Raw genomic sequence first — 26,895 nt, 5'->3', positions numbered from 1 at the left:
GTAAAGAATATTCAAGATATAAATAGAGATGAAAAATGATTTCTTTTAAATTATTATTAATACATTATAATGAATTATAGATTTACATTTAAATTCCAAAGACAATTCAAGATAGGGTGAATAATTCTACTTTAAATTAAATTCTAATTGAATGGTAGATTTTGCAATATTTTATATAACCTATGCAATATATATAAGTGACATCATGCACAGCTATATGTAAAATGTTCCAAAAAGTCTTTTCATAATTAAAAAAAAAAAAAAAAAATCTGGCTGCTTCCTTGAATCATTCCATTACTAATTTAGAAACTATAATGATTAAGCATCAATCTGAAGATCAGTTAAATTTTTAAATATCAAATTTTTTTTTTATTTACAAGAACTACATTTCAACTTACAAAATTTAAAAATTTTTAAATTCAAACTATAGCCTCAAAACTAACTTCCCTGATATATTATAAATTTTATTTAAAATTTTAATCACTAGTCAGCTATCATACCTAAAACAGTAAGTGAAACATTTTTATTTTCATTTGTGTTATTATAAAATTTGGATAATTTAAATTAGTTTTAATTAAGTTATTACTTATGAATATTTTTGGGAAAAAAGATGTGGCATATTGTTCAACAGAAACAACAAAGGTGAGAATGAAATTATGACAAATCACAAGTGCTAAATTCACTGCTAGATTCCTGAATACCAATACATATTAATTTGCCATTATGACATGACTGATAAAGTAGTACGAGAAACTTATATTTACTGTTTCAAGTGATTTTCAAATTTTGCATTTTCAGAAATATGGGTCAAAATTTTGCCAAATACATATGATTATTTTCACACTTATATTGTTTTTTTTTTGTTTTTTTTTTGTGGAGGATAAATATCATATCTCAGAAATAACTGGATATGTTCCCATTTACTGTTGTTTTTGAATTTAAAGAAATGGGATTAGCAATCACCATAGTTTGGTGCAATGGGGTGGGGGGGGATCATGCTACCTCTATCAAGTTTTTATGGAAAACGTTTTTAGATTTTTTGACTTCTGTTTATAGTATACCAATAAAGGCAGTTCCAGCTTTATGAGTTTTTTGTCAAGTATCAACAAAATCGAAAATATGAACATTAATTGCTAAAAAATTTCATAAATACAGGATTTTGAACCAACCATGTAGCTATACAATACAGAACGACAGTGCATGCATTTCTGTAGGCAGACGACAGCATCTTGCTGACTCACATAATATAAAGACGTTACCATGCTGACATTACAAAGAGTTGCTCTTCATTTTTGCTGTCTTTTGCTAAAATAATCAATTTTATCTTTTGCTAAAATAATCAATTTTGTTAAAATCTGTTAAAATTATTTTTTTGCCACCAAATGTGACACCACTTTTGCAGCCAATGGACCAGAGCATTATTTTAACATTTACAGCACACTGTCTTCAGGAGACATTTGATATGCTAATTAGGACAACACATTAGGAGGGAGGTCCAACGCTTAAAGAATTTTGGAAAGAATTCCATATTTCAGATGTAATCAAAATAATAAAACGAGCCTGGGACAAAATTAAGAGTAGAACAGAAGGGTGTTTGGAATAAACAATGTCATAAGTTTATTCAGGAGCTATTCAAGGAGGAGAATGCCAGACGTTTATCAAACTCTAACAGGGAGCTAAATGATTTTGTAATAACTGAGAGCAAAGTGGAGGAGAAATTGTTGAAGTTAAACATAAAAAAAAAACACCTGGGGTGGATGGGATCTATCCAGTTGCATTAAAGGAGGCAGCAAGGGAAGTAAGCAAACCTTTAGACACAATTATGAGAGCTTCCTAGGACTCAGAGGAGGTCACCATGGACTGAAGGTGTGCAAATGTATCCCCAATTACAAAGGAGGTTCAAAACGTGGCAAGTAACTATAGACCTGTTAGTTTAACTTGTGTTCTGGGAAAAATAATGGAGTCACCGATTAAAGAAGCATTGCAGGATCATATACAAGACTGAGACTGCAGTAGTAGTTAAGATACAGCATGGGTTTGTTAAATGGAGGTGTTGTCCAACAGAATTTCATTGGATACTATGATGTGGTCAAAAAAGGAACTAGATACAAAAAACAATTTTGATATCATATACAGGTGACCCCCGCTTAACACTGATAATTCATTCCAGAAAAACAGAGCGCTAAGTGAATCTGCGTTAACCGAGCTCCTCATTCCCATAAAGTAACCTATGTATTTGTAAGTTGCGGTCGGGTGCCATAGGATATTTCCTAATCAATAATAAACGGTAGTGAAAAGATGGACAAATGTCGGTCAAAATAGGCCTAATGACTCTGATGAGTATAATAAGATATTGTACAGGAAAATAGAGTGGGCCAGTAAATCAGAGAGTCTTATAATGGGGGATTTTAATTTCCCAGATATTGACTGGAATTTGTGGGTTGGTCACTCGCACACTAGCAAGGCTTTTGTGGATTTATTGGATGATTGTTTTCTACATCAGCATGTTCGTGAGGCAACAAGAGGGAGCAATACTCTTGATCTGATTATCAGTAGTGATTCTTCATGCATTACGAATCTGCAGATAAATGAACCACTAGGTGGCAGTGATCACAGTGTGTTGAAGTGGGATTTACTCAAGGAGGTAACTACCATCAGAGGTAAAGGGAAGGGTTTTTGTTTTCGTAAAGGCGACTATGATGGTCTGAGACAGTATTTAAATTCTATACAGTGGGACCAACTGATGATGTTACCAACAGCAAACTCAAAATGGGAAGCATTCAAGGAACTAATCTTGGAGGCTACCAGGCTTTACATACCAACTAAGAAATATTGTTCAAGGTTTAGGCCTAAATGGTTGTCAGATGAACTAATGAGACATGTGGCAGAGAAGAAAAATGCATGGGATACATACAAATTAATGTGTGACATGGAAGCCTATGATAGATATAAGTTGGTCTGTAACCAAGTCACAAAGGAGATTAGGCAGGCAAAGGCAGACTACGAAAAATCCTTGGGAAAGGATGCAAAGAAAAACAGAAAAGAGTTCTTTACCTATTTAAACTCAAGAAGGAAAGGGGTGAATCAGATTGGTCCACTGGATATTGATGGTTCAACAGTTGAGGATCCTGCTCAGGTGGCTAACAATCTAAACGAGTATTTTGCATCTACATTCACGCATGAGGAGTTATTCAGGAAGGAGAATGATGTAGGTAAAGTAAACATTGGCAGTGAGCTAGATGATTTTGTAATAACTGAGAGGAAAGTGGAGGAGAGATTGTTGAGGATAAACATAAAAAAGGCACCTGGGGTGGATGGGATCTATCCAGTTATATTAAAGGAGGCAGCAAAGGAAGTAAGCAAACCCCTAGCCATAATTATGAGAGCTTCTTTGGACTCAGGGGAGGTACCCATAGACTGGAGTTGTGCAAATGTAACCCCAATTCACAAAGGAGGATCAAAGGCTGACACAAGTAATTATAGACCTGTTAGTTTAACTTCTGTTCCAGGTATATTAATGGAGGCACTGGTTAAAGAAGCACTGCAGGATTATCTAGACAAGAATTCAGTTATAGCTCAGATGCAGCATGGTTTTGTTAAGGGCAGGTCTTGCCTGACCAATTTAATTGGATACTATGATGTAGTCACAAAAGAACTGGATGCAGGGAATAACTTTGATATTATATATTTGGATCTTAGAAAGGCTTTTGATACTGTTGCACATGGAAGACTGCTGCACAAATTGGAGCAGTGTGGTATTGGAGGCAAATTGCTGCTATGGATAAGGGGATGGTTGAGTGGCAGAAGACAGAGAGTGGTAATTAATGGACACTGCTCAATGTGGACTAATGTTATTAGTGGAGTTCCTCAGGGTTCAGTGTTGGGTCCATTGTTGTTTTCGGTGTTTATGAATGATATTGATGATGGGATATCAAGTTTAATGTCCAAGTTTGCAGATGATACAAAGGTTGGCAGGGTTGTTAAGGACACTACTGACGCTATGCTGCTGCAACAGGATCTGAAAGGTTGAACAGATGGGCTGAGAGGTGGCAAATGAAGTTTAACATTGACAAATGTAAAGTACTACATATGGGAAAAAGTAACCCCACAGCAACGTATCAACTCTGTGGTACTACACTGACAGTGGTGGAGAATGAAAAGGACCTGGGGGTAATTGTGCAGGCAGATATGAAGTTCTCTGAGCAGTGCAGACGAGCTGCAAGGGTAGCTCATGGTGTCTTGTCAATGATATACAGGAATTTTTCTAGCAGGGATAAGGAGGTGATTATTCCCTTGTATAAGGAAATAATCATTTCAAGAACGATGTAGAGCTGCTGGAACGGGTACAGAGAAGGGCAACAAGATTAGTGAATGGAACAAAGGGTTGCTCTTACGAAGAAAGGCTTAAGTTTTGCAAATTACAGAGTCTGGAGACTATGCACCGGCGAGGTGATCTGATAGAGGTGTATAAGGCTTTGAATGGTTTGAGCATGCTCAATGCCAATGGGATTCTTCATCTTGCTCAGAATAATCACCTCAGAGGGCATAAATTCAAATTGAGGAAGGACGGATGTCGGATAGATGTGCGGAAATTTGCCTTTGGCCAGCGGGTGGTTGGTTGGTGGAACCGACTTCCATCACTTGTTGTTGAAGTTGATAGCCTAAACAAATTTAAGGCTCAGCTGGACAGGTATTTCGAACGAACGGAGGGGTGAAATGGGAGTGGTGTTTTTTTTTTTTTTTTTTGGCTGATGCTGAATAAGCTTGCTTTCTTGCATCATATGCCTCTACTAATGCTAATGCTAAAATATTTAATATTCAAATATTTGTACATATAAAATATTCTGCATTACATACGTATATAATTGTGTGGTAACTACTTACGTATCAAAATTAAACTTAAAATTCCAATTAAAATCATGAATTTAATTGATCTAAATTAATTTTAATTGATTTAATTTAATTGATGAATTTAATCATGAAAAATGTGTCGATTTTGGGTTGAACTTTGGCCCTCTTCTAAATAAACTAAAAGGGGTATTAATTTTAAATCCCCTGCAGCGTTACCACCCAACAATAAAGCCACCCAAACCTTTGCTGCTTTGAAACCTGGCATGTTTTTTTCTTCTTTCAATATGAAACTTCTTTTAGGCATTTGTTTCCACAAATGTCCTGCTTCATCTATGTTAAAAACTTGTTGAGAAGTATAATACATAATACCCCTCTTCAATAATTTTAACAAGTTCTTTTTTGAAAGTTTCGGCTCCTTGATCTGTACTTGTGGCTTCTCCCTAGATTTTAAATCTATTCAACCAGCTGTTACCAGTTTTAAATGGTACCACATTTTTTTTTTTTTTTTCGGTAAGTTTTCTTCAGATCATTATATTGACTAATCTCTCTCTCTCTCTCTCTCTCTCTCTCTCTCTCTCTCTCTCTCTCTCTCTTTTTTTTTATAATATTTAACTTAACTGAATTCTGCATTTGGATATTATCTTCAATAAAATTAGTTAAAGTCTTTCCATTTCAATCCTAATAACTGGTCTAGCCCTGGTTGCTTACGGTGGAACAGCTGTCTTTCCCGCTGCTAAATTAATTCTTTATTTTTTTATAATTGTTCTTACAGTTAAACTAGCAAGTCCTAAATTATGGCACACATCCGTCTGTCGTTGACGGGAATCGATTCACTTCAAAACGCCTAATTTAATTTTCAAAATCAGTCTTTTTCTTTCATTTATAGTCTTCAGACTGCACCCAGACTTTGCTTTTTCATTCTTATCGGCCATTATTAACTCTTCGAAAATGTAACTGCATTGGTTGCATTAATTAAGCTTGATATACCATCATCAATATTATTTATAAATACAGAAAACAACAATGGACCCAACACTGAACCCTGAGGGATTCCACTAATAGCATTAGTCCATGATGAGCAGTTATAGTCAGATACGGGTTATAATATAAGAACAGCGTTATAGCGAATCAGCTTAAAGTGAACCGCATTAATACAAGGGCCTGCTGTATTTGGATTTCTGGAAAGCTTTTGATAGTGTTGCACATGGAAGACTGTTGTACAAACTGGAGTGGAGCAGTATGGCATTAAGGGTAAGTTGTCACAATGATAAAGGGATGGTTGAGTGGGAGATGACAGAGAGTGGTAAATAAAGAGAGTGCGAGGACTAAAGTTTTTAGTGTTCGGTTCGGTGTTGGGCACATTGTTGTTTTGTGTATTAATCAATGATATCGATGAAGGTATATCAGGTTTACTGTCCAAGTTTGGAGATGAAACAAATGTTAGAAGATTGTTAACGATGGTAAAGACAGTATGCTACTGCAACGGGATCTAGATAAATTGGGCAAATGGGCTGAGAAGTGGCAACTGAAGTTTAACATTGACAAATGCAAAGTATGGCATATGGGTAGCAGTAACCCAAGAGAAACATACCTACTGTGTAGTACCACAGTAGGTATGTACACTCAGGAAAGTGGAGAGTGAAAAAGACCTGGGGGTAATTGTGCAATCAGATATGAAGTTCTTTGATCAGTGCAGACAGGCTACCAGAGCAGGTCATGGAGTCTTGTCAATGATATATAAAAATTTTGCTGGCAGGGACAGGGAGGTGATTATTCCTTTGTACAAGGCAATGGTCAGGCAACCTTGGAAACACATGTAAACCTGTAACCTGTTGACCCATAAACAGTATTTAAGGCGACTTTGAATACTGTTTACAGGTCTGGAGAAGTCATTTTAGGAAGGATGTCGAGTGGCTAGAATTAGTACAAAGAAGGGCAACAAGACTGGTGAGGGGAACAAAGGGGTGCTCTTAACAAGATAGGATTAATTTCTGCAAATTTCAGCACCTGGAGATTAGGCACACGCGAGGTGATCAGATTGACATGTATAAGGCCTTGAATGGGTTGAGCAAGTTCAATGCTGATGGGATTCTTCTTCTTCTTACTCAGATTATGAACCTTAGGGGGTATACATTTAAGTGAAGGAAAGACAGTTGCAGAATAGATCTCTGGAAGTTTGCCTTTAGCATTAGCAAGGGCACATGATGCGAGAAAGCAAGCTTATATAGCAACAGCCCAAAAAAAAAAAAAAAAACCCTTATTTCACCTATCCCCTCGTTCCAAATGTTTGTCAAGTTCTGCTTTGTGTCTCTTTAAGCTATCAACTTTTACGACAGATGAAAATTTGTTCCAGCAATCAACCACCTGATGGCTAAAAGCAAACTTCCGCACATCTATCCTACAACCGTCTTTCCTCAATTTGAATTTATACCCTCTCAGGCGATTATTCTCAGCAAGAGGAAAAATCCCATCAGCATTGAGCATGCTGAAACCATTCAAGGCATTATACACCTCAATCAGATCACCTCACAGGTGCCTAGTCTCCACGCACTGTAATCTGCAAAACTTAAGCCTTTCTTCATAAGAGAGGCTTAAGTTTTGCCTTAAGTTAAGCCTTTGTTCCATTCACTAATCATGTTGCCCTTCTCTGTACTCATTCCAACAGCTTTACACCCTTGTTAAAATGAGGCCTCCAGACCTGTATACTGTACTCAAGGTGTGGCTTGACCATCGTCGCCTTATACAAGGGGATAATCACCTCCTTATCCCTGCTAGAAAAATTCCTGTATATCATTGACAAGACACCATGAGCTACTCTAGCAGACTGTCTGCACTGTTCAGAAAACTTGATATCTGCCTGCACAATTACTTCTGCACAGTGTGGCACCACAGAGTTGATACATTACTCTCGGATTACTGCTTCTCATATGCAGTACTTTACATTTATCAATTTTAAACTTCATTTTCCACCTCTCAGCCCATCTGCTCAAGATCCTGTTTCTAGATCCTGTTTCAGCAGCATATTTTCATTAGTGTCATTAACAACCTTCGTATTGTCTGAAATCTTGGTTATTATGACTGATAAACTATCGTCAATATCCTTTAGAAATACAAAAAACAACAATGGACCCAACACTGAACCCTGCGGACTCCACTAATAACATTAGTCCATGAAGAGAAGTGTCCATTGATTACCACTCTCTGTCTTCTAACACTCAACCATCCCTTTATCGATAGCAGCAATTTGCCTCCAATGCCACACTGCTCCAATTTGTGCAGCAGTCTTCCATGTCCAACAGTATCAAAAGCCTTTCTAAGATCCAAATATATGATATTAAAGTTATTCCCTGCATCCAATTGCTTTGTGACCACATCATAGTATCCAATCAAATTTGTCAGACAAGACTTCCCTTTAACAAACCTATGCTGTGTCCGAGCTATAACTGAAGTCTTGTCTAGATGATCCTGCAGTGCATCTTTAACCAGTGCCTCCATTAATTTTCTAGGAACAGAAGTTAAACTAACAGGTCTATAATTACTTGCATTGTCCTTTGATCCTCCTATGTGAATTGGGGTCACATTTGAACATCTCCAGTCCATGGGTACCTCCCCTGATTCCAAGGTAGCTCTCATAATTATGGCTAAGGATTTGCTTACTTCCTATGCTGCCTCCTTTAATATAAATGGATACATCCCATCCATCCCAGGTGTCTTTCTTATGTTTATCTTCAACAATTTCTCCTCCACTTTCCTCTCAGTTATTACAAAATCATCTAGCTCAGTGCCAGACTTTAGTTCACCTCTGCCATTCCTCTTCCTGAATAAATCCTCATGTGCAAATGTAGATGCAAAATACTCATTTAGTTTGTTAGCCACCTGAGCAGGATCATCAACAGTTGAACCATAAATATCCAGTGGACGAATCTGATTCATCCCCTTCCTTCTAGAATTTACATAGGTAAAGAACTCCTTGCTGTTTTTTTTTTTTGCATCCTTTGCAAAATATTTCTCATAATCTGCCTTTGCTTGCCTGACCTCCTTTGTGACTTGGTTACAGACCAGCTTGTATCTATCATAGGTTTCCATGTCACCCATTAATTTAAATGTATCCCATGCATTTTTCTTCTCTGTCACATGTCTAATTAGTTGAATTAGACAATTGAAAAAAAAAAAGGTTTAACAATTAGTTATTGTTAAACCTTGAACAATATTTCTTAGTTTTTTACTCTTTGAGCAAATCCCACTTCAGCACATGTGATCACTGCCACCTAGTGGTTCCTTTATCTGCATATTCTTAATGCATGAAGAATCACTACTGAAAATCAGATCAAGAGTATTACTCCTTCTAGTTGCTTCCCAAACATGCTGAGGTAGAAAACAATCATCCAGTAAATCCACAAAAGTCTTGCTAGTTTGTGAGTGACCAACCCACAAATTCCATTCAATATCTGGGAAATTAAAATCCCCCATTATAAGACTCTTTGATTTACTGGTCCACTGATGGATTTCATGTATCTTCTGCTCCCTTTGAAAAATCAGTAATCAGGGTTTGTTTTCTTTTTCTTAGTAGATCTTTGTAGATTTCATTGTACGGAACTAACATTTTTGAAGCTGCCTTTTGAACCTTTTGAACTTTGTGCTCTTTTTAGTTGAAATATCTGCATTCAAAAAATAAGATTCTAATTGCTTGGCTAAGTTTATGCCTTTCTGTATACTGTTTAGTGTAAAATTTGGAAGTTCAGATTTTTCATCTGCACTATCATGCTCTGAATTGATTTGGTTCACCCCTGATGCCATTTCCACCAAATCCGCTTCACCAGCCTTTTTTTCTACCAGCAATTCTTGAAGGTCTTCAGTAGTCATATCATCAAAACTTTCTCTTCTGTTCCCACCGACTTAGCAAATTCCACTATTGCACCTATTCTGTTTTCGACCATATTTCTTGAATGAACTGCTGGCCATACATTTTCCCAACATGCACGAGCAATAAAACTATGATTCCGATACAGTCCACAATTGAAAAATTGTTTCTATGCCTCCATCACTTCAATAGATTCGGAATCAATTTTTTTTCGAAAATCCATTGTAACGATTTTCTGTTGTAATGAGATTTAAAGGTAAAATAAAGAAGTTGTATTAAATGTTAGGAACATTACTTCAACATTTGGATGGCCTGGTATGTTATCCAATAGTAATAAAATTTTGAAATCCAGATTTTTTCCACAAGTTCAATAGCACAACAGGCAGATTTCCCAACAAAATAAAATATGAGGATTTCTTAATTTTTTTTTTTTTTTTTTTTCGCATAACGACTTTGCATAGCGAGCCAAAAGCGGGGATTCACAAAAAATAATAGAAATGTTGAAAAATGACATCCAACATAATAGCAGAGCTTTTCCCTGCACAAAAGCTCAAAAATACCGTATTATGCAAGGTTTGCCACAATTCTCTAATCATTTTAGAGCAAAACCATGTTGTATAAGTACCATGTTGTGTGAGGATTGCCACAATTTATCAATTGTGTTAGAGTGAAACCATGTTGTAGCAGTACTGTGTTATATGGGAATTGCCTGTATTCTATAATGATAAATGATTCAAAAACAAAGGTTTTGGACTGATGAAAAAAAAAATAAAAAGTGGATTTTCACTACCTCTTAAGTTATGTATATTTCAAATATGATATTAACCAACTGTGATAAAAAGTTGACTTATCACTAAATAAAATCATGCTCATCTTCTTCAAGTTTGGCAAAATACACACTAAATTATAAATAATTATATATACTATAGAGCAAGGCTTGTAAAACGTTTTGCTAGTTTAGTAGAATGATAGCACACTGAATTATAAAGAATTCTATATAATATACATAAAACGTAATGATGATATCCTTGTTATTTCACATGAAAAGAACGTAAATAATCTTATGTGTTCTTTTAATAATGTACACACAAGACTTACATTTGGAACAAGAAAAATCCAGTGAGAACTCTATAAACTTTCTTAACTTTACATTAAGAAGGATTAATGATAACATACACTTTAAAATATATCAGAAACCTACTAATACAGGGAAATTTTTACATTACTTGAGCTACCACCCTTTTACTTATAAAAGGAGTATCATTTTCACCAATTTCACAATGCATATAGATACAGTTTGACACAAGAAACCCTTAATGACGAACTCAGGGAACTTACAACAAGATTTAAACAGGGGATATACACTAGGTATAATTAGGAACATTCAACGACAGGCGAAACTAAAATCCGAATTGGTTCTGGTGATTAAAAACACCACACATAAATATTTTATTAAAGTTCCTTATGTACAACAATGGTATGAGCAGTCTATTAACATTTTTAAAAACAGAATTCAAAATAGTTGCACAACCGATAAGTAAACTTCAGACAATATTGAGGGCAAGGAAACCAACCTCAGTCTCTAACATGGAGCAAACCAATATTGTCTATAACATTGCTTGTGGGGAGTGCAACTCCTTTTATATCGGTTCTACCCAAAATTATCTTTTGATGCATTTACAACAACACAAGGCATCTGTGAGGGCGAAAAGGACAGGTGCATCTGAACTTTCCTTTCACGCCATTCAGGAGAACAATGTTTTTCTGTTTAACAAAGCTAAAGTAATAAATTCACAGAAAGAATACATAAAACTGCTAATTGTTGAAACACTTGAAATGAAATTAAACTGTTATTCTATAAATGTACGGAGACTATATACTATTTTGGACTCGTGGACCTTCACACGCATGTGTGAATGGCACAATTCACATTAGTTAACAGTAATAATCTTGTCGCGATGCGCCTATTTTAAAGTATAAGAGAGTGGATATTGTTTTAACTCGTTACTTCTTGTGAGCACGGTTTACAACCAAAATACCTGGTCATGTGTTAAGAAGTTTAGCCTAATGATATTTTAATATGGTTTTAATTTAATATAGTTTTAATACAGTTTGACAATTGTCTTCTCCTTCTGGTCTATCATTGCTGATGAGTTTAGTTTCTGGTAGGTTGATGTGCATCGGCTGTGCTTGGCTCTTCCTTGATAGCAGTTAGCAGACTATTTGAATTGAAGACAAGTTTAGTTTTATATAATATCACAATTTAACAATCCTTTAATAGGGATATGTTTGCGTTTTAATACTTAAAGATTTTATATTATATTAACCGGATCAGTGTGATGCGAGCGTTGGGTCAAGATTTCCTACAATAATGGTATGATATTGATCTTATATTTAAACAAGTAAAATGTAATATGTAAATTAAGAAACTGAGGGGGGCATAGATTTAAATTGAGGAAAGACAGTTGTAGAATAGATGTGTGGAAATTTGCCTTTAGCCAGTTGCTGGAACAGACTTCCATCTTTTGTTGTGGAAGTTGATAGCCTAAATAAATTTAAAGCTGAGCTGGACAGGCATTTGGAATGAATGGAGGGGTAAAATGGGAGGTTTTTTTTTTTTTTTTTTTTTGGCTGATGCTGCATAACTTTGCTTTCTTGCATTGTATGCCTCTACTAATGCTAGTGCTAAAACATTTGGCTAGTGTAAGCCATTAGAACAGTAGCAGTCAGAATTTGCATAGACAAAGAATGCAAGCTGCTTCAAATGTGTTAACATGAGTACAGGACATGATTATTGAAGATTCAAGGAGAATCCAAAATACATCTCTTTGATATAACTTGAAGCCTCTCTTATTCCACCCACACAAAGAAAGGAAATTATGCTAATGTGAATGATAAATAGGTAAATTCAATATATAAAAACACTAATTTTCACAGACTAGGATTCTCCTATTCAGGATTAAGCAAATTTTTTACATCATTATTTTACCTTTTTACTGAAAGGCCATTGCAAACTGTTATCATACTGGCCTTTCCATAATACTACTCCTACAGAGAAATGAGTCAGAAGGCCATGGTAGTGGTTAAGATAAAGGCACATTCCTAAGTTATAATTAAACTTATAAGAGGGAGATGAGAGTAGGTAGGGTATTTCTCTATTGTATTTCTTCTTTCCATAGTAGTTATGCACTTTCCATTCTATCTGTCCATTTGGAAGTTGCTCTGTGGTTTCATTTTTTATCTGAAAGGAAAAGTAAATTAAGTTAAGTAAATTAAGTTAAGTAAATTAACTTAAAGTAAATTAAGTTAAGTAAATCAAGTTAATTAAGTTTACTATTTTCAAAATTTATTTATATTTATAGTCATGTTCTTGGTTACATTTCTTTACATATTTACTATATTATTATTACAATAAATTTTATATATTTTTAGGCCTGACATAAGTTCAAGCATCCAACATGTTCAAGCTTTTAGATTAAGAACACCAGAAAGGCTTAATTCTTATTACTATACTAAAAATCAATCACTGATTTAGAACACAAGCTTTATTATTACTTTCACTTGTGCTCCTCAATATTTTTTGTCTAGATGAGAACAGTTGTAAAATGTTGCTAATGTAGAGATTGTCTTTTTATTATTATTATTTTTTTTTTATTTATGCACAAATTGATTGAAATACCAGACATTTGTGGTATAATCCAATACCAACAAACATCTGTTAATGGCATACATTTAGACATCTTATAATAAATTACAGGAATAGAATTATTGACATTAATTTATGGGGGTCAACCCACAAAAAATTATGGATCCTATAATAATTAAGCATCTGAAATGTCAAAATGTGCCAATATAAAGATCCAAAGTGTATCTTTAAATTGGCACATAAGTGGAAAAATTACAACTAGGCATATTTTTAGATAAATTATTGCAACATGGAAAATGTGAAAAATTATTCCGAAATAGTTCACTTTTAAATAACTCCAGTTTTGTTTTGAATGCTTTGACATTATAATACAATTCATTGACAAGTTTGTCTCATCCTTGTAGTTTCATATTAAGAAAATTCCGGTGTTCACATATATCTGTTAAAAAGGCAAGGTTCCACATTTGAGATCTGACAGTTCCGGAACAGGTTTCAATTTTTTGTTCATAAACAGATCTATTTCGATCCTAAATTTAAAAAATTGGTTCAACATGTTAACGCGATTCAACCATCATACTTCAGTGTGGTACAACAAATCGCTGTATTCAGCCTCAATAGTTTCAAGAAAAGTTTTGAATTGCCGATGATTCAGACCAGTCTTGCGAATAAAATTTACTGTTGATATTACAGTTGATGTGACTGAATATTTTTTGACTGAACCCAAATATTTTCTGCACAAAGACTGCTGGTGAATTATACAATGAAATTCCATTTTTTTAAAAAATATTTTTACTCTCAAGATATTTATGAAGCTGACCCATGAGCCCAATTTTAATACCAACCATATTTTTGTGCCATCCGTCAGAACTGCTAATAGCAAATCTCAATTCAATTTGAGGCCGTCAATTTCTTCTGACATACTCAAAAATATATTTTCACCTGTTGTATCTTTCAAGCTTTTTAATGCAACTACCTCTTCAGTTAGTGCTAAATTTTGATTTACATCTTGGATATAAATTAGTGATTGAGCTGTATGGCTTGTATCTTCACTCTCATCAATTGCTATTGAAAAATGTGTGAATTCATGAACTTTTTTTAGAAGTTGATTTTGAACATCACCTCCTAAATCTTCAATTCTTGTTACAGCTGAAGCTAAACTTACAGATGCAAAATTCTTTACTTTCTCAAGACATACTTCTGCAATTGTCAAACAAATTCGTTTTACAAATTCTCCATCTGTAAAGACCCTTTCTCCTTCAGCAATGATTTGGGAGGCTCCAAAGCTAGCTCTAATTTCAAATAAATTTTGATCAGTAAAAGTTCTCATCTTCTGTTGTTGATTTGAAAAGTTCTTGATGTTTTTGTTCAAGGTTCTTGGAGTTCTTGGTGTTTTTGTAAAGGTTCTTGGAGTTCTTGATGTTTTTGTTCAAGGTTCTTTTGAGTTCTTCTGCCGCAAAGCCCCTTGAAATTTATCACAATTTGAGGCATGTTTTGTGGTGTAGTGACATTTCACATTATATTCCTTGAACACTGACAAGGCTTCATTGCAAATAAGACACATGCAAGTATCATTGAGCAGTGCAAAATAGTAATTAATTGGCCACCGCTCAATTCACGACACTCAGCATCAACGTTTCTTTTTTTCGACATGATTTTTATGGAGTCAATGGAATAAAAAAAACTACTTGTGAATACTGAAGTAAGTAAGCACTGACACATCTTAAAATTTTATGAAATATTTTAACATAAAGATATTTATATCACATGAAATTAACAATATAAAACTTATAGATTTATATTATAATATAAAACTATATTATTAATTATAATATAGTTTAATAAGAAAACGTTTCGGGTATCTTACCAATACCCATCATCGAACCATGTTGTGGGGAGAACAGAGAGGGATACAAATTTGAATATTTTAGGATGTTGCAATTACCAGTAATTCAATTTGAAAATTACGATTCCAAAGTATTAAGTTTTGAATTGCTGTTACAATAGAAAACAGGAAATCTAAGATAATACAAAGAGATTAAATTCATACCTGCCGATAGCCTCCGTTTTGCCAATGCTACCAGAAACTTTATGTGCATACGGACTGCCAGCAGTTAATTTATGGCAGAGGGATTAACTCCATTAACCAATAGTTATTTATCCAATAGTTATTAACTCAATTAACCAATAGTTATCGTGTTTTTATTCTGGATCCAGGGTTCTTGTATAGTAGAAGCCAGCGGTGACCTTTGCTCCTATACTCTGGATATCAGAGTTCATGTTCAGGCTGGTTCAGGATCTTCCAATATCAATCATCAGACCATGCTGCTGGTGTCAGGTTTTATCCTGGATCTGGAATTTTTGTGTAGTGGAAGCCTAGGGTGACCTTTGCTCCCATAGTCTGGACATCGGGGTTGTGTGCAGGCTGGCAAGGGATTAGGAAATCCCTAATTACTGTCTCTAATGCCTATTGCTATTTAATGATAGGGTCAAGATTAATAGATTATTTTAACGATGTTTCAAAGAAACATCATTAAAATAATCTGTTTATCTTGACTTGTTACTTTTGAGTGGAAATAACAGAATTAATATACAAGACTAAGTTGACGACGCAAAGGTGTCAACACTATTAATCAACTGATGAATGTTAAAATAATCTGCAAAATGTGTTTTTCATAAATTTTATTTTGATCTAATATAAACATTAATTTTTACGATCTAATTGAAACATCCACGGGCAGATAAAATTCTTTTGTGGGCTGGATCCGGCCTGCAGGCCACAGTTTGGGGACCCTTGGTCTAGATGCATCTCTGAACAGTCCAGGTTACATGTCCATCCTTGCAGACCATCTGCATCCCTTAATGGTCATCATGCACCCACAGGACAATGGACTCTCCCAGCAGGACAATGGACTCTCCCCATAGAGCCGTGGTGACTAGAACATGGTTTTGAAGAGCATTCCACAGATTTTACCACCATGGAATGGCCTACCCATTCACCGGACATGAATCCTGTGGAGCATCTTTGCAATGCTGTGGAAAGGTCCATTCGAGCTTTGGATCCTCCACCCAGGAATGCGACGGAATTATGGGCAGCGGTGCAACAAGCATGGATGGAAATACCTGTGGAATGCTTTTGTGAACTAGTGGACTCAATGCCTCTCCGTGTGACTGCCCTTATCTGGACAAAAGTTGGGCCTACCTCTTACTAGGTATGTATCCTATGATATCTGTCCACTCAGTATATTGGGTAGTTGGTTGGTGGAACAGACTTCCATCCCTTGTCGTGGAAGTTGATAGCCTAAATAAATTTAAGGCTCAGCTGGACAGGTATTTCGAACAGAGGGGTGAAGTGGAAGTGGTTTTTTTTTTTTTTTTTTTTTTTTTGGCTGATGCTGCATAAGCTTGCTTTCTTGCATCATATGCCTCTACTAATGCTAATATTGTAATTACATACTAATTTTATAGTTGAACATGGGAAAAATTTATCCAGAGATTTTATGCTATCCAGTAAGAAACAGTCTAATTAGATTTTTTTTTTAAGGATAGTAGTGTTTTAGGTATATTAGTTTAGTTCTGGTATTTTAAGGAGGGATTTATTGTGTATTGCATAGTTTATCATAAGCCATTAAGATGGTGGTTCAGTTAATCACCATCTTAACTACCATTAAGGCAGTTAAGATGGTGGTTTACTATAACTGAACCAGTTAAGAAGGCCACCATAGCACAGTGGCCAAATATAAAGATATAGTAGAATGTATATTTAAGTTGCTGCCATTGCACAGTGGTCAAATGCAAAGATATAGTAATATGTATTAGCATTAGCATTAGTAGAGGCATTTGATGCAAGAAAGCAAGCTTCTGCAGCATCAGCCAAAAAAAAAATAAAGTAAAATAAATAAATAAAAAATAACCACTTCCACTTCACCCCTCTGTTCGTTCGAAATACCTGTCCAGCTGAGCCTTAAACTTATTTAGGCTATCAACTTCCACGACAAGGGATGGAAGTCTGTTCCACCTGCCAACCGCCCGCTGGCTAAAGGCAAATTTCCGCAGATCTATCCTACATCTGTCTTTCCTCAATTTGAATTTATGCCCTCTCAGGTGATTATTCTGAGCAAGAGGAAGAATCCCATCAGCATTGAGCATGCTCAAACCATTCAAGGCTTTGTACACCTCTATCAGATCACCTCGCTGGTGCCTAGTCTCCAGACACTGTAATTCGCAAAACTTAAGCCTTTCTTCATAAGAGCACCCCTTTGTTCCATTCACTAATCTTGTTGCCCTTCTCTGTACTCGTTCCAGCAGCTCTACATCCTTCTTGAAATGAGGCCTCCAGGCCTGTATACAGTACTCTAGGTGTGGCCTGACCATTGCCTTATACAAGGGAATAATCACCTCCTTATCCCTGCTAGAAACATTGACAATACACCATGAGCTACTCTTGCAGCCCGTCTGCACTGCTCAGAGAACTTCATATCTGCCTGCACATCCACCCCCAGGTCCCTTTCATTCTCTACCACTGTCAGTGTAGTACCACAGAGTTGATACGTTGCTCTGGGGTTGCTGTTTCCCATATGTAGTACTTTACATTTGTCAATGTTAAACTTCATTTGCCACCTCTCAGCCCATCTGCTCAACCTTTCCAGATCCTGTTGCAGCAGCATAGTGTCAGTAGTGTCCTTGACAACCCTGCCAACCTTCGTATCGTCTGCAAACTTGGACATTAAGCTTGATATACCATCATCAATATCATTTATAAATACAGAAAACAATAAAGGACCCAATACTGAACCCTGAGGGACTCCACTAATAACATTAGTCCACGATGAGCAGTGTCCATTGATTACCACTCTCTGTCTTCTCCCCCTCAACCACCCCTTTATCTATAGCAGCAATTTGCCTCCAATGCCACACTGCTCCAATTTGTGCAGCAGTCTTACATGTGCAACAGTATCAAAAGCCTTTCTAAGATCCAAGTATATAGTATCAAAGTTATTCCCTGCATCCAGTTCTTTTGTGTCTGCATCATAGTATCCAATCAAATTGGTCAGGCAAGACTTCCCCTTAACAAAACCATGCTGTGTCCGAGCTATAACTGAAGTCTTGTCTAGATGATCCTGCAGTGCTTCTTTAACCAGTGCCTCCATTAATTTTCCGGGAACAGAAGTTAAACTCACAGGTCTATAATTACTTGTGTCAGTCTTTGATCCTCCCTTGTAAATTGGGGTCACATTTACACATCTCCAGTCCATGGGTACCTCCCCTGAGTCCAAGGAAGCTCTCATAATTATGGCTAAGGGTTTGCTTAATTCCTTTGCTGCCTCCTTTAATATAACTGGATAAATCCCATCCACCCCAGGTGCCTTTCTTGTGTTTATCTTCAACAATTTCTCCTCCACTTTACTCTCAGTTATTACAAGATTCTCTAGCTTACTGCTAGAGTTGAATACACCTCTGGCATTCCCCTCGCTGAATAACTCCTCATGTGTGAATGTCGATGCAAAATATTCATTTAGTTTGTTAGCTACCTGAGCAGGGTCATCAACAGTTGACCCATCGATATCAAGTGGATCAATCTGATTCATCCCCTTCCTTCTAGAGTTTACATAAGTAAAGAACTCTTTGCTGTTTTTCTTCACATCCCTTGCCAAGGATCTCTCGTAATCTGCCTTCGCCTGCCTAACCTCCTTTGTAACTTGGTTACAGATCAACTTGTATATATCATAGGCTTCTGTGTCACTTGTTAATTTGTATGTATCCCATGCATTTTTCTTCTCTACCATATGCCTCATTAGTTCATCTGACATCCATTTAGGCCTAAACCTTGAACAATATTTTTTAGTTGGTATGTAAAGCCTAGTAGCTTCCAAGATAAGTTCTTTGAATGCTTCCCATTTTGAATTTGCTGTTGGTAACATCATCAGTTGATCCCACTGTATAGAATTTAAATACTGTCTCAGTCCATCGTAGTCGCCTTTACGAAAGCAATACCCTTCCCTTTACCCCTAATGGTAGTTACCTCTTTGAGTAACTCCCACTTCAGAACACTGTGATCACTGCCACCTAGTGGTTCATTTATCTGCAGATTCTTAATGCATGAAGAATCACTACTGATAATCAAATCAAGAGTATTACTCCCTCTAGTTGCCTCCCAAACATGCTGATGTAGAAAACAATCATCCAATAAATCCACAAAAGCCTTGCTAGTGTGTGAGTGACCAGCCCCCAAATTCCAGTCAATATCTGGGAAATTAAAATCCCCCATTATAAGACTCTCTGATTTACTAGCCCGCTATTTCTCTGTACAGTTTCTTATTATACTCATCAGAGTCATTAGGCCTATAGCACACTCCTACTCTCAATTTTGATCTCCCAGTGCTTATGTCACACCAAACTGACTCGACACTGCACTGTCCAGCGATGTCGACTGGCTTCACTTCCTTGGATTTTATGTGTTTCTTAACTAATAGCATAACCCCTCCTCCCTTCCTATCCTGTCTATCCTTTCTGTAGACATTGTACTCCCAAAATTCCAGTTCTGCATTCCTTATATCTGTGTGACACCACGTCTCTGAAATCCCAACAATATCTGCCTTTGATGTTTTGAGCAATACCTCAAATTCATCAAATTTATTTACCAAACTCCTAGCATTGGTGTACATGCAAGTATACATGCACTTGTTCTTTTTCTTAGCTACCCTAACACAACCCATGTGTTTACTTGTACCCCAATGATTCCCAGCAGTCTCTGAAATATCCTGCATCTTATTTTCCAGGCTGCTGCTTTGAGTTGATTGTATATTTGAGTTGACTGTGGTTTTACCCCAAACGACTGCTAAATATAGTACTATTCTCCTATTCTCTTTCAGAGTATAAGCAGAAAAATTTATTTATTTATTTATGGTAATAAATGGCTCATGAAATCCCCACTGACCAACTACTTTCATTTTACACAGATATGAGTATTTACCATATGGTGCAAGAAGCCCTTGGCGTTTGCTCTACTAGCAAAATAATATAAAAAAAAACCTATTGCACGTTCTCTAGGTGCTGATCTAACCAACCTTTGAATTTTCTCAAGCAGTTAGCCTCAATGAACTATAGACATAACTTTTTCTGGTAATCACAATTCACTGTCTAAAAGAAAGCATCCAACAATCCAATCCAGTCCATAGATGATCAAATAAAGAAAGAAATTTTGTCCTTTTTAATCTGCTGACTATGCATAAAATAAGACCACAGACAGTTAAGGAAAGCTTTTCTTATTCCAAATATTGTAAAAAATGAAATAATAATAAAAAAAAAATACCTGCATTAAAATACTTGAAACAATGCAGCCCAAATCATCAAGAACAAATTCTGTTTTGTTTTTGCCTGTTTTTCTGTATGAAAAGTACTTCTCACTTCTATTACAAAATGCTAGATTTGACATCAAACCAATTTCAAATTAATTGTAAAATGATAAACTATTCTTTATTCACCTGATATTGTGGAATTGTAACATTGCTACACTTGAAGACTTCTATTTCATCACTGCCTTGCTGAAATACATATAAACGATAAAATTATGGTCAATTATCAATTGCAGTCAATCGATTTATTATTATAAAAATTAACTGATTTGTTATTCTAGATTTATAATTAAAATATTACAAATATATCTGTGTATCAAGAAAATTTTCTGCAAACTCAATTATTTTTAAACTAATGAGATTTATTTTCTAATGACAACTGTGATTATAAGTCAATTGCACTGCTTGACTATGTTGATTCTATTTTAGAATACAGTGTGATTTTGAAACAATGTGGATTTCTTCTTCAAGAGAAGTGTTTCCATTTACAATGGGTTTCCTCAGCCTACAAGTCATTTTTTGGTAGGAATTTTTTCCGGCCATAAAGTACAGTTCAAGGTGTCTTGGTCAGTTAAACCTCGGGCTGTCCTGTACTCCATCCATCCATGTCCTCCTAAGTCTTCCTCTTCTTCTTCCTGAAGATATCCATTCCAGAATAGTCTTTGGATATCTGCTTTCTTGCATGCGTTTTACATGTTCCATACCATGTTAAATTCTTTTCTTCGATAGTATCAATAATATTCTTTTTCACTTCCATTTTTCTCTCGTATGTCTTCGATTCCGTAATGTGGATTTCGTGGAACAGAAATAATACTTGTTATAAGCTACATTATAGTGAAATGTATACTGTAAAAGATTGCTGAACTTAACAATTCTAATTAAATTAGAATAAGTGACACAAAAAGGGCACTGTTCAATTTCTGAAATAAATTGTTAGTCCGGGGAGTTTTCATTCTTTATGATTTTTGTGTCCAACATAAATGTAAGAGGTTGGTATTATAATATTTTAAATTTTTATTTTTAATGTTATTATTTTTATTTCTGCATATTTGACAACAAAAGGTGCCACAGCACTGACACATATAGCATTCCTAAATATATTGTTCATTAATTAGACATTCTAAATTATGGTTACATAATGTGGTGCAGTGTCTATTTCACAAATTAAAAAAAAACTGTAACTCACAAAAAATATTTAAATAAAGAAACAGGTGATCTTCTGTTAGTCATCATATTGCATACCTTGTGCCTGTGTTTATCCAAATTTTATGGATTAATGAAGTGATAAAACATAATGCAACGCAATCCCCCCTCATTTTCATCACTTTACCTTTATTTTCCACACTTCAGTATTTGCCTTTTCAGTTCAATGCACCATTTGATTATTTTTACTCTTTATTGATTTTGCAGAGTTAAGGTTTCATCCCATAAGAATCTTCTTTATGCTCCAACCACTTTGAAATTAACATAAAGTAATCTCGTTTTTAAAAATTACAGCCATTTTTATGTGATTATTCTGCAATTATATTATATTTGAGCCTAAGTAATAACCTACACAAATTATATCAGGTGCTTTCATAAATAATTAAGGTAGTTATTGCTCCTACCATTATTAAAATAATAATAGTAGGAGAAAAACTATATGGTAATAATTAATAAAAGACTGCATCCAATAAAACACAATTTAATATTTTGCAAGCTTCTAAATATAATCCTGATGTAATGCAAATGGACATAACACATTATTACAAACCTTATCTATAGTGTCTGACAGTTTGAGCTTCTTTTCTAACACTTCATATTTTCTTGCCAGTTTCTATAAGAAATAGCATACAGTTAAAAGAATATTAATAATTAGGATGAAATGAACAGGAATGCTTATTTATTGTACAGATGTTTAACAAATATTCAAGTCAATAATGAATTAATTTTCCAAGTAAAAGTTATTCTTAATTAAAGTTCTTATTAAAACATTTACTGAAAGAGAGAGAGAGATTTGATTTGATTCTAGAAATATTACAGAATCCAAAACAATCAGAATTTCTGAATAAATTTCTGATGAGAAAACATCACAATATAAGCATTTCCTTCAAATATTCAAAAGAATTTTCTCCTGAGAAAATGATTTCATAAGAATATATACCATATTTACCTGTATATTCATCATTCATATAATGATTGTATCCCATTTTTATACTAGAAAAATATGTAGATTTTATTTTTTCATATAAAAAGTCACATCACTGTTTTGTTAAGTTTCAATTTAAGCATCTCAAAACTACGGTGAAAATGGTGAATTTTTTGAGTAGTGAATGTGAAATTTTAGAATTTGATGTGTATTATCATTTTGTTTTCGGCTGGTGAAGTACAGTCAACAATAATACAGTTAATGTTTGTAATTTACCTCTAAATCTAGTATGTGTTCTGTAAATCAGGAATTTTGCCATACATGAAATGGTATAGGGGGGAAGTGTAGAAAAATTCTATAGAGGCAGGATACATTTGAACAAAGGTGGTGCAAGGGTTTTTGCCAGTATCATCAAGGACAAGGGTAATATAGGCATGTTTATCTGAGGGTATGGGTCAAAGTAATGCTTACACATATCTCAGGAGTTCTTGTTGGTTGTCATAAGAGCCTTTATTGGCATACTGGCAATAAAATTTTCTCCCGAGAAAATGATTTCATAAGAATATATACCATATTTACCTGTATATTCATCATTCATATAATGATTGTATCCCATTTTAATACTAGAAAATTTTTCTAGTATAAAAATGGGATACTAGATAAATGAGGGTAGAAAGTTTCAAATGAGCAGGAAGCTCATTTGAAATTTGAAAAGCTAAGGAAACAAACTTAAATAACTTAAGGGGTAGTAAACTATGCAAGAACTTAATCTTAACTGTGTTTATAGTAATGCCAGGAGTGTCATCAATAAAATGAGAAAATTCAAACTCCAGGTTAGTAACACTGAATAAGAAATGCTTTTTTGGTACAGAAGGGGTCAGTTGAGGAGCCACATAGGTTATTAAGGATTTGTCATCCTCTTTTAGTTTGTCATGGGAGTTATTAACCAGTTTTTACTGGGGCCAGCAAATATTTCTTACAAGCTGAAGAACTGGCTGAAGTGAAGTATCGGATGACACAGAGGAGATATGGAGGCTTTCAGGTTCCCTCAGTGTTCAAGGTAGCTATTAGAAATATGTCTAGGTTTTGGCAGTTTGTTAAGGACTGTTGCTGAAAATACTGTACATTTTGGTGGACCCATTAGGCAGCTGCCAGGCTTCATCCCTCCTTCTCCAGGAAACAAACTCAGTAAAAAAAAAACTGCAGCTGTAATGCCCACCCCCACCGAGAGGAAAATCATGGTTATGTTACTGAATCCCATGACCTTTATAAAAATTGGTTAAAAAAATTTGAAAATTGTAGGCATGTGTGCATTTGATTAGGGGGCGGGGCGGAACTTTGTTTCTTTCAAGGTTGAAAGCTATATTGCCTCTAACATGAGCATAAGAGACAATACTGTTATCTATGAGTTGCTAATATCATTTTAACATAAATGGCATCAACTAATGGCAGAATCATGCTCCTCCCTACACTGTATGGAAAAGACCTGAGTTCGAATCCAGTTGATGATATGAGGAATTTTTATGGGCCTTTTTCACAAGGTGTCTGAGTCACTTGGTCTCAGGCAAGGGTAGCATGGTTCTCTCTCTGTAGGAGAGAATGTTTTTCATCTAGCAAGCAGGCAAATCAACTATAGAATAAATGCAATTTACAGAGCTGCAGTTTTTTTTTTATAGACATAACATATATGGAGCAATATGGCCTAAGTTGCTGACGTGCCTAAAACCCTATATCATCATCAACATCACCAAAAAAAATAAAATAAATTTTTTTTTAAGAAAACTCCAAACATGAAAGGTATTAGAATCTATAGTACTTAGTACCATGTATGAGTCGAAGCTTAAGAAGGATGAAAGAAGGTACCTGACATTAGACTTGACTTTCTGTATATTGTAATTTTCAGGGATACCATGTGAAGGGAGGCTGTTCCAGAAAATTAACATGAAGATGAAGGAATAAATGAGGAAGAAGTAAGTTTGGTTCTGTGAGTTTGAAGCTGGACAGTAAAAAGTTTCAGACTGGTTGCGGAATATATTCAGACTGGTTTGGAAGAAAGAGAGAAGGGGAATTATAAAAGCCAATTCAGAAGAAGTGTTTATGTAAGTATCTATAGAAAAGGCATGCAGCAGAAACAGCATACCTATGAGACGTGTTATATTAGAGACAGTGGAGAGACTTTGTAAGAGATGGGTCATTAATTAACCTAATTGCCTTCTTTTGAATGGAGTCTAGAAATCTGAGAGAGAGGTTATGGGGCACTTCTCCAGATATGGAAACAATATTCATGGTAGGACGGATTTCATGCAGCAGACGAATTCAAAGGTCTCCTACAGAATGAATAGCTGTTTAGAACAAAAGTAATGCTGAGAGTGAAAGAGAAAACCCATTTGTAGATGGAGAGAAAGCAATATTTTTGATGTGCTTATGCCAAGAGGGAAATTAGAAGTCAGGATAATTCCTAATAGAGATAAGTGATCTCGTTTAGTAATCTGGGTGTCATTGAAGATAAGCATAGCAGCAGAAGAATCCTTTTTGTGAGAAATAAGACAGGACTGAGTTTTAGGGGAATGAAATTAAGTAAGTTATCTTTGCCCCTTGGAAAATTACTCAGAGCATTTAAGGAACTAGTAGTGGATATTTGAGAAGTTGAAGCTGTTTGTGCAGGACAAAGTTTCTTAAACTGGAAGGTGGAAGACAATGGGCTAGCATCAACAAATGATTTCCAGTCAATGGAAGAAGGTTATTAATCTACATGAGAAAAATAGTGGTAGAAAGAATTGAATCTTGGGGAGTACCAGCATTAGTGGAGAAGTTAGAAGACAGAGGGTCATCTATCATTACCTGCAGTAAGCAGTGAACAAAAAAAACTGGATACCCAATTACAAAAACCAGTGAATCTGTTATTTACTTAAAACTCCAGGCATAATTGTGTCAGATGTTTCAAGATTTACTAGTCTTTCATCAGATGAATGGCAGTGTCTATTAGTAAACTTATGCTGAGTGAATAACATGTCAAGCCTAAGTGAGCAGCCTAGAAAAACTTCCATTTAAGCACATAGGTAGAAGGGTAGAAGTAACCCCAGAGAAACGTACCAACTGTGTGGTACTACACTTAAGGTGGTAGAAAATGAAAAAGACCTGGGAGTAATTGTGCAGGCAGATATGAAGTTTTCTGAGCAATGCAGACAGGCTGCCAGGGCAGGTCATGGGGTTTTGTCAATGATATATAGGGATTTTGCTAGCAGGGAAAAGGAGGTGATTATCCCTCTGTATAAGGCAATGGTCAGGCCACGGCTTGAGTACTGCGTACAGGTCTGGAGGCCTCATTTTAGGAAGGATGTAGATTTACTTGAGCGTGTACAAAGAAGGGCAACAAGATTGGTGAGGGGAATGAAGGGATCCTCTTACCAAGAGAGGCTTAAGTTCTGCAAATTGCAGTGGCTGGAGACTAGGCACCTGCGCGGTGATCTGATTGAGGTATATAAGGCCTTGAATGGGTTGAGCACGCTGAATTCTGATGGGATCCTTCCACTTGTTCAGATTACGAATCTAAGGGGGCATAAATTCAAATTAAGAAAAGACAGATGTAGAATAGATGTGCGGAAATTTTCCTTTAGCCAGCGGGTGGTTAATTGCTGGAACAAACTTCCATCTGTCGTTGTGGAAGTTGATAGGTTGAATAAATTTAAGGAGGAACTGGACAGGCATTTGGAGGGAATGGTGTGATTTTTTTTTTTTTTTTTTTTGGCTGATGCTGCATAAGCTCATACATTTGCTTTCTTGCATCACATGCCACTACTACTACTACATTAAAAAAGTTGCATACCTTTAACTCCTAATGCCAGGCAGTATTTGCTCTATATAGCAAGTTATTATTATTATTATTAATAGCCATATGGTGCAAGAAAGCCTGAGGCTTATGCTGCACCAGGCAAAACAAAAAAAAAAAAAAAAAAAAAAACCAATTTCTGAATTGCACACACACACACACACACACACACACACACACATATATATATATATATATATATATGTGTGTGTGTGTGTGCAATTCAGA

General features: G+C 35.5%; 1 protein-coding gene across 1 annotated transcript in view; it reads right to left on the bottom strand.

Moving 5' to 3' along the window:
• LOC150080004 (TNF receptor-associated factor 3-like) overlaps nucleotides 1-26,895 on the bottom strand; it is a 192,449-nt gene that overhangs the window by 14,425 nt on the left and 151,129 nt on the right. Inside the window, exons 13-15 of the mRNA XM_090383398.1 lie at nucleotides 22,464-22,526; nucleotides 20,840-20,899; nucleotides 12,702-12,953 (exon numbers count right to left, since the gene is read on the bottom strand). Coding sequence (XP_090239524.1) covers nucleotides 12,702-12,953; nucleotides 20,840-20,899; nucleotides 22,464-22,526 — 375 coding nt within the window. The remainder of the gene's footprint in view (nucleotides 1-12,701; nucleotides 12,954-20,839; nucleotides 20,900-22,463; nucleotides 22,527-26,895) is intronic.

This window comes from Mastigoproctus giganteus, chromosome 10 (assembly GCF_048544385.1).
Source record: "Mastigoproctus giganteus isolate SK-2022 chromosome 10, ASM4854438v1, whole genome shotgun sequence".
Lineage (NCBI taxonomy): Eukaryota > Metazoa > Arthropoda > Arachnida > Uropygi > Thelyphonidae > Mastigoproctus > Mastigoproctus giganteus.
Note: the sequence above shows the minus strand (reverse complement) of the source record. Positions and strands in the feature narration are given on the sequence as shown.